The sequence below is a fragment of the Alnus glutinosa genome, chromosome 8 (assembly GCF_958979055.1).
Source record: "Alnus glutinosa chromosome 8, dhAlnGlut1.1, whole genome shotgun sequence".
NCBI classification, from domain to species: domain Eukaryota; kingdom Viridiplantae; phylum Streptophyta; class Magnoliopsida; order Fagales; family Betulaceae; genus Alnus; species Alnus glutinosa.
In genome coordinates this window covers 7,006,641-7,024,368 of record NC_084893.1, presented here as the reverse complement: position 1 = coordinate 7,024,368, position 17,728 = coordinate 7,006,641, and the positions used below count along the sequence as shown (strand labels likewise).

Genomic DNA, 17,728 nt, shown 5'->3' with positions numbered 1-17,728 from the left:
GCTTAAATCCGTGTAGCCAAGGTGAGTATTCTACTCACTGAGAAACTATTATTTCCATAAAATGTAAAATTACAAAATATATATGTTGTTTTATAAATCTGAATCAACTGTATGTTGAATATATCTGTTTTGGATGCTTTGAGTATTTTCGAGTATGTTGAACTTATGAATGATATTTTGGAGAATTGTATATTGTATGTGGAGTGTGGAATGAACTGTGTGATTGTGTGCTGCGGTTGAGAATTTTAAATAATGTATTTGGCGCTTGAGAAATTGGTGTTGTAATATGTTTGTGGATTTTGGGAGTGTTACCGTAAACTATTTTGGGAGCATATTGCATTGGTGCATGGTTACACAATCTTTGGGACTCGAATACTTGAGTCTGGGACTCGGCTAATTGTGTTTGGGACACAGCTAATTGAGTTTGGGACTCGACTATTTATGTCTAGGACATGGCTATTTGAGTCTGGGACTCATCAATTTGTGTCTGGGACACGGCTTCTTGAGTCAGGGACTCGGTTTCTTGGGCCAGGGGCTCTGGGAACATTATATATGCATACTTGTATCGTGTTGTATTTGTGTATACTGTTTTCATGATATGTATTGTAGTTTTGCTAAATGTATTAGTTGCATGCTTTAAAGGCATTGAGCTTTAATATACTTAGATTACTGCGCTACTGGATTTGGGTAATGTAAGTGTCCTGCGGTAGGTAGGTGGAATGTCATTTGTTCATTAGTAAAGACGTGCTTGCATATTAAAGTTTCACTCTAGTGCTCGCATGATTAGCTGTTGTTCAAAGGCACCAAGATGTAATGCACTCAACTTGAAGTTACTTACATTTGGCAACGTTGTATCTTTGTATTGCTGAGTAAAATGCCATTGATTTATGCTTTGATGTACTTAGATGTCTACGCTATTGGATTGAGTAATGTAAGTGTCCTGCGGTAGGTAGGTGGAATGTCATTTGTTCTTCAATAAAGACGTGCTTGCATATTAGAGTTCCACTCTAGTGCTTGTATGATCAGTTGTTGTTCAAAGGCACAAAGCTGTAATGCACTCAACACGAAGTTTCTCACATTTGGCAACACTGGGTCTTTGTACATTTGAGCCACCAAATACAAAAGTATTATAGTAGGTGGGAATGTATGTAGTTGCTTCCAAGGTGGGATGACTGGAACTTCTATATATGTTCACAATTACATAGTATGCTTTAAATATTTTCTATTAGTCGGTGTTTGCTATATCAGCTATGAGAGTTTTCAAACAAAAGTTTATAAATTGATAGCTGTTATAGTGTACATGAGACTAAAAAGAGAAAGTTGGTTCTTTGCAAAAACTCAGTGAATAGTATACCTCTAAAGTCTTAGTGTATTTATTTATGCTAAGACGGTGGGCTCATAATTTCACCTATGCGGATGCGGTAACCCCCGTAACCATGCAGACATTGATGCTTTGGTTGTAGGTTTTGCGAATATAGATATTGACTCGTCCACCTAGCGTATGGGATGCTATGATTGGAGCACATTGCGACAGTCATAAGTCACAGACTCATGGGTAGTCGGCATTTTAGGTATTTTGATATGGCTCGTGTCCTACGTGGCACATGTATTTTGTGAGCCTGTATTTTGGGTATGTAAACTAAAGGTTAATGCTTTATAAGACTTAACCAAATAGACGGTAAATGGCTCTTGTTGTTGATAACAATTATGTATTAAATGTATTTCCACTTATGATATGTGTCCCGCTGCACATTGATTATTGTATTCCGTTGTTAGATGTAACTCTGATTATCAGGTATATGTTATGGAACATGTACGTTATGTTGGCTGAGCGACAAGTAGTCGTGTCACTGTGAAGATTCATTTATGTTTTTAAGAGATTTATGTTTATTAGATGATTTGTATAAAAAAAAAATGGTCATCACAAACATGAAGTTGGTGAAGAAACCAATTCTTGAATGCAGCAATAGCTAACAAACATCGAACGGTAGAAATCTTAGCAACGGGAGAAAAGATCTCATAATAGTCAAGGCTTTCACACTGTGTATAGCCCTTAGCAACCAATCGGGCTTTATACCTCTCAATACTCCCATCAGCCTTGAATTTAATTTTGTAAACCCAATGATAGCCAATAGCCGTTTTATGTGGAGGTAGATCAGTAAGAATCCAGGTCTTGTTCTCTTCAAGAGCACGAATTTCATCACTCATAGCTTGACGCCAATGCTGATGCTTAACAACTTGGTGGTAAAATTGGGGCTCAGCATTTGTGGAAATAGAAAAACAGAACGATTTATATGAAGATGAGAGTTTATCATAACCAAGGGAGGAAGACAAAGCAAAAGGAATACCTGATGAAGATGGATGATTGGATGAACCAACATGATCAACAAGATTGCAATGATATTGATGCAAATAACCTGGCATACATCGAGTTCTAGTAGATTTTCTTAAAGGATGAACAAAAGGAATAACATCAAAAGAGGAAGAGGAAGGAACATTGGAAGGAGTAGGAGAAATAGGAGAAGAGATATGACAAGAGGAGGAAAAGGAGGGGGAATAACACGAGAAGAATCAGTGTGAATGATATAGTTGTTATCATACTCAGGTGTGTCAGAAAAGGAAAGAAGCAAAGTAAAGACACCATCTATAGCAAGAAAAGAAGAGATAACAGAATCTAGTTTTGGGGGAAAAACAATAGAACCATGATTAATCAAAGGGAAAAATGTGTTTATGGAAAATCACATTGCGAGAAACAAAATAGGAATGAGATTGTAGATCATAAAGTTTGTATCCTTTGTAATTAGGTGAATAACCTAAAAAAATGGAAGGGCGAGCACAAGAGTCAAACTTAGACCTATGTCGGGTTAAAGTTGAAGTATAGCATAAGCAACCAAAAACCCGCAAATGAGTGTAACTGGGAGGCTTGGAAAACAGCATTTCATAAGGGGATTTATTATTTAAGAGAGGATATGGAATTATATTTATGAGATAAGTTGCAGTAAGAATATAATCATTCCAAAAAGACAAAGGCAAATGAGATTGAAAACGAAGTGCACGAGCCACATTAAGAATATGTTGATGCTTACGTTCCACCACAACATTTTGTTGGGGAGTTTCTACACAACTAAGTTGATGTAGAACTCCTTTTGAAGAAAAGAATTTAGCCATGTAGAATTTGGATCCATTATCAAAACGCAGAGCTTTAATTTTGGTTTGACATTGAGTTTCAACCAAATTGAAAAAATTCTAAATGAATGAAGCTACTTGAGATTTAGATTGCAATAAGTGGATCCAAGTAAAACGTAGTCATCAACAATGGTAAGAAAGTAAGAACAAACATTTATTGATTGAGTCGACAAAGGACCCCAAATGTCACAGTGAATCAACTCAAACATTGCAAGAGAATGTGACATGCTAACAGGAAAAACCAATCTCTTTATTCTAGCTAGATGACATATAGAACAAAGACTATCACTAGAATCACAAGAGATGGCAGGATTATTTGTGGCTAACAACTTTATCCTAGAAGAAGGTAAATGGCCTAATCGAAAATGCCAAGGATCTGTACAAATAGTTTTAATCGAAGCAGAAAAAGGAGCAGACTTGGTCGTCTCTGTAGAACTTGAAGATGTTGCTGGATTTTGCACCAAGTAATACAAGCCATCTTGTAGTTCACCCAATCCAATTGGTATCCAGGTGGTTAAACTCTGAATGAAACAAAAGTTAACAAACAAAATGAAGCAATAAGGAATAGACTTGATGAGTTTGCTAACAGACAACAAGTTGAATGAAAGATAAGGAACACACAATACATTGGTGAGGACAAGATGGGCTGAAATTTGGACTGTTCCAATATGGGTAACAGCAACAAATTTCCCATTTGGAAGTTTAGCAGTGGTGGAAACTTTGGCAGTAATTGAAGTGAAAAAAGAAAGAGAGCAAATCATGTGATCGGTGGCTCTTGTATCAATTATCCATTTGGAGGAAATAGTTGATACAGGAGATACCGAATGACATGAAGAAAAGACAGAAAATTTAGGATCAAGATTAAACGAATGAAAATTGAGAAAAGAAGATGGAGATATACCAGACATGTGAGGAATCAACTGATCACGACTGTCAGTAGTAAGACTGACGTGATGAGCTGAAGGAGAAGGAGCATTCTCAAGAGATGGAGGCTTAAGCATCACAAGAAGTTGTTGGCATTGCTCTGGAGTAAATTGAGGCACAATTTGAGGAGTGAATTGGGACACAAGTTGAGAAGAAGAACCATCATCATGTGTTTGAACTTGATGAGCAGAAGAGTCACCTGCAATTCGGCTCTTAGTGAACTTAAATCCAGGAGGAAATCCATGGATTTTGTAGCATTTCTCAATGGTATGTCCAACAATACCACATTGGCTACATGAAGGGAGATCCTTTTTGCAAGGTTGATTGAAATTACTCTTGAAATTCTGATTAGCATCTGGTGTAGCCAAAGACCAAGATACCAGGGCAGAGCTGTTCTGAAAAACGTTCTGATGAGCTGAGGCAAATTTGATCATTCTCTTCCTTTCTTTTTGAATGATCAAAGAAAACACCTTGTTCATCGGGGGAAGAGGATCATTCAACAACAATTGACCACAGATATGCGAATATGTATCATTCAAACCCATTAGAAATTGTAGAATATAATCCCTTTCCCAATTTTCCATAATCGTCTTAACAATTCCACAAGTGACGCCGGAACAGAATAGTGATTATTCTGTAGGCTAATCAACAAGTAATTTGCAAGGAAGAAACAAGAAAATCACCCAAAAACAGAGAAAAAAACTCTGAATTTTGATAATTAATCAATAACAATAATCTGTCGGAAAAACGCCCACAAGCCGGGCTGATATAGCTGAAAATTCGACCTCTAGGATTTTACCAAAAATAGCAAAACCCTAAAAAAATCTCCTAAGACTTGAATAAATACAAATAAGCATATTATGGAAATACTTGGTACCAAAGAATATCTCCAAATTAATGGAAAATACTTGGTGCCAAAGAATGACCATATTTAGGGAAAAAAATAATAACTATAATATTACTTGACGACAACGTAAATATAAATATGGGAATTCTTTAAAAGATGAATCAAGAGATTTGTCGATAGTCTCTTCTTTCCTTCTTGGTCTTTCTCTTGATGGATGTTGACAACTCGGTAGAAAATATCTTCTAAATCACAATTGTCAAAGGTCTCTTCTTTCCTTCTTGAGTAGTTGACCCTTCCCTTTCTTGCTTAAATCAAACCAATCACATCGCCACATCATAGACTAATTAATTCTATAGTTGCGTCCGATTTCCTCCTGCATCAACAAGTGCACTTACAACCACAAGTACACACTGGAATTGACTCAAAATTTGCCAATTCATCCCAAAGTGCTTTAAGAGAGGTATAATAGGTATTAACAAAATTATTTCCTTGATTCAAATTAGAGATAGCTTTCTTTAATTCGAATATATGAGTACCATTACCTTGGGAGAAGTGGTCTTTCAAATTCTTCCACATAATCTCAGCATTTGTGATATAGAGAATGCTGCTAGCAATTTCCTTCGTGACGGAATTCATGACAGAATTTTCGAATTCAATTTCTGAAAATTGGATCATCAATAGATGGCTGAGGCAAAGAACCATCAATGAAAACTATCTTATTTTTTGCAATGAGTGCCATGAACATAGATCGGCTCTAGGCACTGTAATTATCTCTAGTCAGGGGTTGACCAACCATAAGCGAACCAGGACTATTGTCATGGTGTAGATACAAGGGAATTGATGAAAGATCATCAGAAGCAATGGCGGAATTGATAGAAGAAAAAGAGGAAGACATGGGAGGGATTACAGACTCCATGAAAATTGTGAGAAAAAAAGCTTAGAAAAGCTCTAATACCATGTTAAATTAATGGGAAGACTTTGCAAAGTAAAGAACAGTGAAAGCAAAGAATGGAGAAAAGCTATAGCTTCTGTATATCGATAATATCTGGAATAATGAATACAAGAGCAAGTTTCTGGATATATACATAAAAGAGTCAGCTAACTAACTATGACATCTTACATCATCATTTAATTAACCCACGTGTATAATATACAGAATAACCGATTCTATTATTGCTAACAGGTTCCGCTTTTCGTGTTCCTTAATTCCTATCCTCTTTTATATCAAATCGATCGATTTCGATGAGTTAACACGGCTCTTGGCAGATATTTCCACTACAAAACAGATTCCTTAGCAGATGAAAAACGCAAATCAAAGATAAAGGCAATAATTGTGTGCATGTACGTTCCCTCGTGGAACAATTTGGTGCGTTTGGAAGGGATAGGGTGTACGAGTTTCTCACTGTGGCAAAGGATATGATTTCGTGGTTCCACAGAAGCCCACCTTGCATATATACACCAAAGCGAATATCCGTTTCTATATGTACATAGGGTTGGCAACACGAAGATTCAAATGAGAAAGTTCATATTTTATTTTCAAACTCCTTTATTGCTCTTACAGGTAACAATTGTGATTCTTGCTAGCTAGCCAAACTGAACCTGGGGATTCTTCTGTTACTAGTACTATATAATATATACTAGCCACAATAAGGAGTTGCAACTGCTGTAAGGGGAAATTTTTTATGAATGGATAGACCAGTAGATTCAGTCACGTCCAAATCCTCTCCTCTTGCTCCACCCGGCAATGTCCAATCAAAGTTGTGCAGCAGATTTGCTAGAACAAGCTCGATAGTGGTCACGGCAAAGGAGATTCCGGGGCAACCCCTCCTTCCAGCGCCAAATGGAATAAATTGGAAGTCAAGTCCTCTAAAATCTATACTAGATGTCAAGAACCTTTCTGGCTTAAACTCCTCTGGTTCTTCCCACGACGTAGGGTCTCTTCCAATTGCCCATGCATTGATAATTACTTGTGTTCCAACAGCAATGTCATAGCCTTGTATTTTTACATTTTGAGTTGATTCTCGGGGAACTAACAGTGGAATAGGAGGATGGAAGCGAAATGCCTCTTTGATCACTGCCTTCAAGTAATGCATATTATCCAAATCATCCTCTGTTATGTCCTTTTTGTTGCTACTGATCCCTCTCACCTCATTCTGCACCTTCTTCATAGCCTTGGGGTGCCTTAGGAGCTCTGTCATTGCCCACTCTAAGGCTGTGTACGTAGTGTCGGTACCGGCAGCAAATGCATCCTACAAAAAGAAAAAAGAAAAAAAAAATGGCAAATATATCGATCAAAGAAAAAAGTCAATATGTATGAGATAAGAGCATGAAATACCTTATAGCTGCTAAAGTCGAACAAACCCTTTTGAAATCAAGACTATCCAATATTACATTTATCTCTCTTCCATAACCATTCGAAGTGATACAAGGTCGTCTAACATCTCCCTTTTTACCCTAGTTCTACTCTTTTTAATTAGCAAGGGTGCTACATCAGCTCGATAAAAGGGCAGTATGATTGGGTTGTAGTATATAGTATTACATGCTTTAGTATTTCAACACATGTCACATGGGGTTAATCCAACATTAATATCGCACGAGTCAGAGACCATAAATTGGTGTCAAAAAATCTAATAGTTCATATTATGTGTTAAAGATCTAATTGTGTATTTATTGTCACATAGTAAATATCTTGCCAACTCATTTAAAATTTTTAAACAATGTAACACTATGTATACCGTTAGATGCAACAAAATAAATTTTAGAGAGTGAAATAGTTCCTCACCATTTCAAGCCTTGAAAATGAAAGAGTTGGATTTTTAGTATTGGAAATTTCAGTTTAAAACATATTTTGTTGTAAACATGTGGCTTACGATTGACTTGGGATTGAGATGAGGTTGAAGACAAGTAAAAAAATTCAAGTGTGAAACACCTTGGCCAAAGTCCCGAATCGAAGATCGATCGACTGAGGTGATGTAGCATGTCCCATTATACTAAAACTCAAGAGGGTCGGTCAACCAAGGTTGGGGAGGTTGCGATTTCACTTGAAACCCCAGTAATGAAGAAGATTTTCTCTTTCTTTAGAGGAAATTAATGGAGAAAATAGACGAGAAAAAATTTATATAGCTGGCAACAACAGCTAGAAGGATTTGGCCCCGGAGGAATACAATAGTCTGTGGAGGTGATTTTATCCGTCCATAACAATTAAATGTCAAAGAATCAATGGAGGTGTTCCATAAAGCTTCATGACATGAAGTAAAACTAAACGAGGGAATAACCGAAATGGAAAAAGTCACCAGCTTGGGTACGTGCCAAAAATATATTACGATGCATGCATCGCTAGACAAAATTAAGAAATAGATGGGTGCAAGAGTCATTGCTAATTATGAAGGAAATGAGATGGTGTTTATGTGCAGCACAAAGTTCGGTCTAATTGACCCAACTGTAGCTAAGGGGTGGGCAACATAGAAATTAGAAGGCTATATATAGAATTCTTTAGAAACTTGAACGCGTTATGATTGAAGGAGATGCATGTATTGGAGATAGTACATTCTATGTGGAGGAAAGGAAGTTGTTGGAGTAGGTACGGGCAACTGATAGATGATGCAAAACTACGATGAGCAATTTTCAATCATGTTATGTGGGGCATGCAAAAATATAATGGAAGCTAATGAGCTGCTCGATTATGCTTAGCGAGAGCGGCAAGTCACAATCCTTGAAGTAAGTGTGAATGAAAGAATATTCTGTATTTATTCGAAACATAGTTTTAAGGAACAAACAAGCTGTACTTCCTTGATTTTTAATTAAAGTTTTTTTAAAAAAAAAAGTTCATCCTAGAATCTTGTAGAGGCGCGAGGAGGACTGGTCAGCTACGACAAAACTTAATTTCTAAGAAATTCAAGAAAGCCAAGAACCAAGAAGAAATGCACTGATCAATTATGAGAAATGATTCCTACACTCATTTCTCACAACAGCCCTACAACAAGTTGATGTGGCTGGTAATATTTTATTATTTTTTTACAAAAAGAAAAGAAAACAAAACAAAAAAAATAATAAAATATTACCAGTCACGTCAGCTTGTTGTGGGGTTGTTGTGAGAAATGAGTGTTGGGATCATTTCTCATCAATTATATCACGTATGTACACATGCACGGACCCACACAGAGAAAGATCAAGAGAGAGAGAGAGAGAGAGAGAGAGAGAGAGAGTTTGCTTACCAGGATTAGAGCCTTGATGCTAACTCTGTCAATAGGGAAACCAATCACGTTTTCCTTTTGAATTTGAAGCAAAACGTCCACAAAATCCTTTTGGCCTTCATTTTCTAGACTCCCATTGCCATTGCCCCCTCTCCTCTGACAATTTTGGTGTTCTTCAATTACTCCTTCTAGAAAATCATCAAACTGTTTAGCCACTTTCTCTGCTCTAGCATCCAATCCATTGACACGGCTCACCCAAGCTAGCCATGGAATATAATCCCCCACACTTACACCACCCAACAACTCCGCGAAGTCGCCCAAAAACTCCTTAAACTTCCTTCCACCTTCCCCTGAACTATACTTCCTCCCCAAAGCCACCCTACACACTACATCATTAGTAAGGTTTGCAAACACTTCGCTTAAATTCACAGAAGCTGAAGAGCAAGACTGTTTGATTTTCTCAATCACTAGAAAAGTTTCCTCCTCTCTCACTGCCCGAAAGGACTGAACCCTTTTGTTACTCAAAAGATGTAGCACTGATAGGCTTTTCATCTGCCTCCAGTACTCGCCATAGGGGGCCGACGCAACATCTTTGTAATTGTATAGTAGTTTCTCGGACATGCTTGATTTGGGCCGGTTCGAAAAGATTAGGTCATGGGTCTTCATGATCTCGCGGGCAGCATCAGCAGACGAGGCAACAAGGGTTGGTACGCTGCCAAAGTGAAGCAGCATGAGGGGGCCATGGCGTTGAGCTAAGGATCTGAGTGAATGGTGAGGCTGCGAGCCGAGTTGGTGGAGGTTTCCGACGATTGGGAGCTTTAGTGGTGAAGGTGGTGAGTTCTTTTTGGTGGACGAGGACGACCATTTGAATAGGAATATTAAGGTGAAGGCCAAGATGGCTAAAACAAAGGGATGCAGCAAGCTTTGCAGGAAGTTCGACATTTTCTTGTCGATCGGTTGTATATATGTTGAATATTATGTTGGGGTTCCGCTGTTCATGTTCCTTCCTATCCTCTTTTATATCAAAAACCGATTTCGATGAATATATTGCCCAACCACATGGAGACTACTGTGAACATGAATGTGAATGAAAGTCAGCAAATGGGGCTCTGTTTTTTTCTGAGGCTGAATAACGTGACTGGGGTTTTAATTTGCTTCATTTTGAATTTTGGATTCCTTAATTAACACGGCTCTCGGGAGATATTTCCACTACAAAACAGATTCCTTAGAAGATGAAAAACGCAAATTAAAGATAGGGATTTGATTCATACACAACATCATCACAACAACTACACAACAATCCCTCACATGAGGGTTGGTCCCAGTATGTGGGGCCTACCCTCATGTGAGGGTTATTGTACGAATGTTGTATTGGTGTTGTAAATTTAACATTTTCCTTAAAGATAAGGCAATTGTGTGCATGCACGTTCCACGTGGAACAATTTGGTGCGTTTGGAGGGGATAGGGTGTACAAGTTTCTCATTGTGGCAAAGGATATGATTTCGTGGTTCCACAGAAGCCCACCTTGCATGTATACATCAAAGTGAATATCCGTTTCTATATGTACATGCCTACACGGGGCATGCAGAACATCATGACCTTAAACTTCATTAAAAAATTAAGGTGAGTCAGAGCTTGACAATACCCTTTCTTTCTTTTTTTCCTTTTTTTTTTTTTAAAGGAAAAAAAAAAATTGCTATGATTTAGTTATTTATCAAAATGTAACGAAAATTGCAAAAATATTTTGTGTCTGAATCTTTTCAATTTTTTATAAATTTTTTAAAAGGGAAACACAGGGCCAGGTATTTTGAAAATTTTAACGAGATTTAACGGAAAATTATAAAGGATGGTCAAAATTGAAAAATGAATATCCTAAATTGATATTTTTTTATAATTTTGGTACCTTTTTTTAAAAGTGATGAAAAATAAGAGATTATAAGTTAAGTTTTCCATATATATAAATATAAAGCTTTTTACCACTAAAAGTTGAATTGTGATGAAGGCTTTTATCATGCTATATATATTTATAAGAAGAGAGAGTATTAATGCTATTTAATTAGTAAATTGTTATATGAGTGTTGGATCAACATTTGTAAACAAAAAAAATACTAATTTTTATTGTCACGTCATTCTTGTTATACAACGGTCATATAAAAACATGCGGTATACTCAAATTACTAAATAACATTACTACACAGCAATTAATTGGTAGGCTCCGAAAAGGACACGATCTAGCTAGCAAGAAGTTGGAGTTGCAACAGCAAGGAGGGGAACCTTTCTATGGATAGTAAGACCAGTGCGTTGGGTCATGTCCAAATCTTCGGCTCTTGCTCCATCAGGCAATGCCCAGTCAAACTTGTGCACTAGATTTGCTAACACGAGCTCATTGGTAGTCATGGCAAATTGAATTCCTGGGCAACCCCTCCTTCCAGCTCCAAACGGGATGAGTTGGAAATCGTGTCCTTTGAAATCTACAGAAGAATTCAAGAACCTCTCCGGCCGGAATTCCTCCGGTTCGTCCCACAACGCCGGGTGTCTTCCAATCGCCCATGCATTAGTGAAAACTAGGGTTCCTGCGGCAATGTCATAGCCCTTTATTTTAACGTCTTGGGTTGATTCTCTGGGAACAAGTAATGGGATTGGAGGATATAAGCGAAGGGTCTCTTTGATTAAGGCTTTCAGATAATGCATTTCCTGTAAATCAGCCTCTGCTATGCTGGGTTTGCCTCGTGCGATTCCCCTCACCTCATTTTGCACCTTTTTCATAATTGTAGGGTGCCTTAAGAGCTCTGACATTGCCCATTCTAGGACTGTATAAGTAGTATCAGTTCCAGCAGCAAACACATCCTACACACGGATGTAAATTTATTTGAATGTAATTAGAGATAGAAATTGAAAACAAATAAGAAAATAAAAGAAAGGAAAAAAGTTAAAGAAATTAAGATATAAACATGTAATCTCATTAAAGAAAGCATTTATAAAATGATTGTTTGGTTGATAGTCATGTGGAAAGTAAAATAAGGCTTAATTAAACAGTATTTTAAAAGAGAAACGATATAATATATATTACACGTACATCTCATTTTCAAGTTTAACATTAGATTTATGGGACTCATATTGGGTCTCATAAATTCAATGATGAATTTGAAAGTTAATTGCATTGAGATGTGTAAGGGTGTAAGGAAGGTGTAGAATGGGGGTGAAAAAAATCATTGATCTGAAAATAAACGCATTATTTGAAAATATATATATATATATATATATATATATATATATATATATATATATATATATATATATATATATATATATACATGTGAAGATTTTCTCAAATAGATTAATAAACATTTCAAAAAAAAAAAAAAAAAAAAAACACTTTCTATAAAACATTTCATAATTTATGGTTAGAATATTTTTTATAAATCAATATTCTCTAAACTTTTTTCAGGGACAATAGTTAATTAATTATTTAAAAAATAAATAAAAAAATAGTAAAAAATAGCTATGGTCACGGTCACTTCTCTTAGCCAAATCGACTGTAACATAAGTCATAGATATAACATGATTGGAAGAAATTCTACCTTATATTTATGACGTTGTTTGTAAAGAACTAGTTATCCCTCTTTCTTGATCTTGTTTTTGAGAATTCATTAATAAGACAATTATTTTTTTTCTTTTTTCTCACATCTAAAAACCACAAAGCTAATCTTTTTGAAAAAAACCACGGGACATTGTTAATTAGCGTATGGAGCAAAATATTATGAGAAACTCTGGACATCATTAATCATAGGCGGAGACAGATCGGAGGGGTGAGAGTGGGGCAAACGTTCCCCCTGACCCGCCTAAAATCTTGTTTATACCATGTAAAGTTATCATAAATAATTGAATATGACTGACCAAATGGACACAATAATTAATATATATATATATATATATATATAGCATGATTTGCATCATGGCTTAGAGCACTCTATCAGCTATTAGTTAGTCTCTTTTTTTTATTTCTTTTTTACATTAAAAAAATAAAATAAAATAAGAGCACTCACGTTGGGTTAGTGCTTATAGTTGAGCCTCCCATTACAAGTTTCATATATGTTTTAAAAAATAATTAGATTTTGTTGAATTGTTTATTTATTTGGGTAACTTTACTTAACTCTTTTAAATTGTCATCACTTTTGCAATGTGCTCATAAAGTTCTATTTCTCTCAATTTAGTATATCAATATTTCAATTGTTTGCAATATCACACATCCGCTAAGATTTTCCATTAAATCCCCAAAAAAAATTCTCAAAATACTCTCATTTGTTTTAGGAAAAAAAAATATAAAGATTAAAACGTCATAATTTAACAATATTTGAAAAAAAGAAATATAATACTTTTACAACTTTTATACGACTCTTATACAAGTCCAACAACTTTTTTTAAAATCAATCATTGGATATGTAGGATCCACATTTAGAAAAAGAGATCCAATAGTTTCTTTAAAAAAAAAAAAAAAAAAAGTTGTTAGAATTGTATAGAAATTGTAAACATATCATATCTCTTAAAAAAAAATACCCATGTCTTAATCGTTGCAAGAAAAGTTTAAATTCTTTTTTTTTTTTAAAAAAAAAAAGGTATATTTTGGGAATTTTATGGAATTTAATAGAAAATCTTAATGGATAGGTGACATTGGAAACAATTAAAAGATAAATACACTAAATTGAGATAAATTGAACTTGAGGAGGACATTGCAAAAGTTTTGACAATTCAGGGGGTTAAAAAATGTGATTTAAAAATAGTGATTTAAAAATAGTGATTTTAAAATGTACGATTTGAAAAGTTATTTTGAAAAACACAGTTAAGCGTATAGCAAAATCTTAGTTTGGCACTAAATCGCAGATTAGCCTTTAAAATTATGAGTTTTCAAAAAAGCACCACAATGCCTACAATTTGATAAAAAAAAAAAAAAAGTTTTTGCATTTTCAATCGCAATTCCCAAACGATTCATTTTCTGAGATTTGGTTTAAAATTGCACTTTTTGTCTATGAAATCCCAATTTCAAACACACCATAATTGAAGTTTTCTCTTATTTAATTATTTCATTAATTATATTTTTTTAATATTTTTAATTCATTTTTATTTAACTATATATTTTAATCTTATCCTGTAAAACTTCAATATTGAGAGAGAGAGAGAGAGAGAGAGAGAGAGAGCGCCTACCAAGATTAGAGCTTTGATGCTTTCTCTGTCAATGGCGACGCCAGTCACGTTATCCTTTTGAATCGCAAGCAAAACGTCCACTAAACTGTTTTCATCTTCACCTTGAATACTTCCATCCCCATTGCTCTCTCTTTTTAGTGTACCACACATGTGCTGTTCGACAATGACATCCAGAAACTTATCAAACTCTTTAGCGACTTTCTCCACTCGAGCATCAAAGCCATTGATGCGATTTACCCAAGCCAGCCATGGGATGAAGTCCCCCACATTGAAACTACCCAACAGTCCCATAAGCTCTCCCAACAACTCTTGAAACTCCCTCCCACCTTTCGTACCTGTTAAAGTATCGATTAATTGATTAAATTTATATTTTTTTTATGATCAGCTTAAGTCTTTCGAATAAATTGTTTCCGTTTGTTTTGGCGTAAAATATTTTATGTATTTTTCGGTGTTTAGTGCAACTGAAAAATTATGGTCAACGAAAATTATTTTCAGTTTGACCGAAAAATGAAGCCCGAATCTATCGCCGAAGGTTCTCAAATTTTTCGGTATCTGGTTGCTGGATTCCGAAGCTGGAATCTAGCACTAGTTCAACGGAATCAGGAGACTTTCGGCAACCAAATTCTTGCAAAACTGGCCAAAATCTGACCAGTACGGCCGGAATCTGGCTAGTATGACTGGAATCTGGTCAATTTGCCGGAATCCAATTGTAGTGTGCCAAATTTCGACCAATTTGGCCAAAATCCGATAGAAATAGCCAAATTTCGACCACCTTCACCATAAACTGGTTAGGCCGGATTCCGGCCACCTTCGCCAAAATCCAACCAACTTAGATTTCGGCGAAACTGGCTAGAATCCAGCACTAGTAGCCAGAATCTGGTGAAAGTGGCCGAAATCTTGCGGGCCAATAATAAAATCTCGTTACCGGTGATTTTTAGCCGTTGATTTTTTCATAAGAGCCAAATATAAAAAAAAAAATATATTCAGAAAAAATATTTTTTCTGAAAAATAATTTCGTTAAAAATATTTTACTAAAAAAATATTTTCCTTAAAAACAAAAAGAAAGCAAATTGTATTAAAGAAAGAGATATATTAAGCTTACCTGCGCTATACTTTTTCCCAAAAGCCACCCGGCATGTCACGTCGTTGGTAAGGGTGGCAAGCATTACGCATAAATTCAGTGGCAATGACCGCGAGTAAGAATAATCTTTGATCTTGTCAATGAACAAGGCTACTTCTTCTTCTCTTACAGCTCGAAAAGAGTGAACTCTCTTGTTACTCAAAAGGTGCACCACACAAATGGTTTTCATTTGTCTCCAATACTCACCATAAGGAGCTGTCGACATATCCTTACCCTCGTAGAGAAGTCTATCGGTAATGCTCATTCTTGGTCTGTTCGAGAAGATGATATCATGGGTTTTCATGATTTCGCAAGCGGCATCTGCGGAGGAGACAATTAGCGTCGGCCGGCTTCCAAATCGAAGCAGCATGAGTGGGCCGTAGCGTTGAGCTAGTGAAGCGAGAGAGCAGTGAGGATAGAAGCCCAGCTGGAGAAGGTTCCCTACGACGGGAAGCTTTGGTGGTGAAGGTGGTAATTTTTTGTGCGTGGTTTTGGAGAGCCATTTGATGAGAAGGTGAACAAAGAGAAGAAAGGGAATGACGTAGATAACAAAGGGATGCATAGGGCGTCTCTGTACACTCGCTGTTGCTTAGTAATCTCTTAGAGGTCTGTATATTTGTGGTCTTCCTTCTTCCTTTAATCCTTTGATATGTCGACATATCCTACTTCTTCATTTGTCTCTTGCTTGTTGAGAAATGTTTGGTTGTACACTCTCATCCCACTCCTATCCCACCCTTGTCTACGTGGACCAATAATGTGAGAGATAATAGAGAGAGTGTAGTGGGACCCTATTTTTTTATCAACATTATTGGTCCACGTAGATAAGGGTGGGATAGGAGTGGGATGAGAGTGTACAACCAAGCATTTCTCAACAAGCAAGAGAAATGCTTGGTTGTACACTCTCATCCCACTCATATCCCACCCTTGTCTATGTGAACCAATAATGTGAGAAATAATAGAGAGATTGTAGTGGGACCCTATTTTTTTATCAACATTATTGGCCCACGTAAACAAGGGTGGGATAGGAGTGGAATGAGAGTGTACAACCAAGCATTTCTCTTGCTTGTTATAACATCACAAAGTCAACTATATGGATTAAGATATATATTATTAATTAATAAAAAGAAAAAAAAAAAAAAAAAAAAAAGATAAGGCCAATATATATGCGTGCAATATTGGTTAAACGTACACTATAAGTCAGGCGTCAATCACACTCAAATAAAAAACAAGGAAAAAACCCCAGAAATCAATGCAATGGTTGCATCAATGCAATATTGCATATCTTCCGCGAAGACTCAGATAATTAATATATATAATGAAGTTTGAAAATATATATATATATATATATATATATTGTTTGCATTTCACAAATTGGAGTTACTATAGCTAGGCAACCAGAAACTTTTGTTATATTTATATAGAGAAATTCCTTTTAGTAATTTTTTGGAATTGTTTTTCTATGCTGATATAACACTTTGTATTTTTTAATAAAAATCAAAGAAAAAAATTAAGCTATAGTTTTTTTTTTATTAAAAACAACTAGGGTATCATGTAAGGATAGAAAGACCCCAAAAGAAAACTAGAAGGAGTTCTAAAATTTCTCATTTATAGAGGGGTTGGGAGAAACAATACCAAAAAGGAGTACTCACCCTTTTGTTATCACCATCTCCTCCCGTTTTCTTGCTCTCCCTCCCCAACCGGAAGAAAGGGGATATAATTTGCATACCCCTTACACTTTTTTATTTATTTATTTATTTATGTTTTTCTTTTGTCATATTTATTGTAAAGACTAAGAAATTAAATAGAGAATTTAACAATTAATAAATTATATTTATTAAATAGATGAGACTAATAATTATATTCTTGGTAATAATATTTATATTATGTAAATATAGTAAGTCTAAGATAAAATAAATAATAAAATAAGTCCTAAATAAATAAATAATTAATTATAAGTGTAAGTTTTAATGGAATTAAAAATGATGAGCTAAATAACAAATTATAAATGATAGAGATAGTATAAAGTGGGGGTCCTGATATAATTAATAAAAGTTGGGTTTAAAAAAATAAAGAGAATCTTATCCTGCCATGTGTCACTACTGGATTGGGTAGGAGAAGATTACCCTATCTTCTCCCAACCATCCACAATGGGACAAGTGTCCCACTCACCCTCTGTCTTCCCTTTCTCTTTCTTTTCTCTCCCTTTCCCCCTCTTGCACGACCCATCAATCCTTCTCCCTTTCATTTTATTTCCCT

The 17,728-nt window shown here is 35.7% G+C and overlaps 2 protein-coding genes across 2 annotated transcripts; both read right to left on the bottom strand.

Annotated features, from left to right (window-relative positions):
* Positions 1-6,465: 6,465 nt before the first annotated feature.
* On the bottom strand, positions 6,466-10,280 carry LOC133876492 (cytochrome P450 736A117-like). Its single transcript, XM_062314780.1, has 2 exons — positions 9,172-10,280; positions 6,466-7,206 (listed from the first exon to the last, which is right to left on the bottom strand). The coding sequence occupies exons 1-2, from the start codon at positions 10,090-10,092 to the stop codon at positions 6,595-6,597; spliced, it is 1,533 nt and encodes a 510-aa protein (XP_062170764.1). The 5' UTR covers positions 10,093-10,280; the 3' UTR covers positions 6,466-6,594.
* Positions 10,281-11,190: 910 nt separating this feature from the next.
* Positions 11,191-16,117, bottom strand: LOC133874609 (cytochrome P450 736A117-like). The gene is made up of 3 exons (XM_062312472.1): positions 15,455-16,117; positions 14,353-14,687; positions 11,191-11,997 (listed from the first exon to the last, which is right to left on the bottom strand). The coding sequence occupies exons 1-3, from the start codon at positions 16,032-16,034 to the stop codon at positions 11,386-11,388; spliced, it is 1,527 nt and encodes a 508-aa protein (XP_062168456.1). The 5' UTR covers positions 16,035-16,117; the 3' UTR covers positions 11,191-11,385.
* Positions 16,118-17,728: the final 1,611 nt, after the last annotated feature.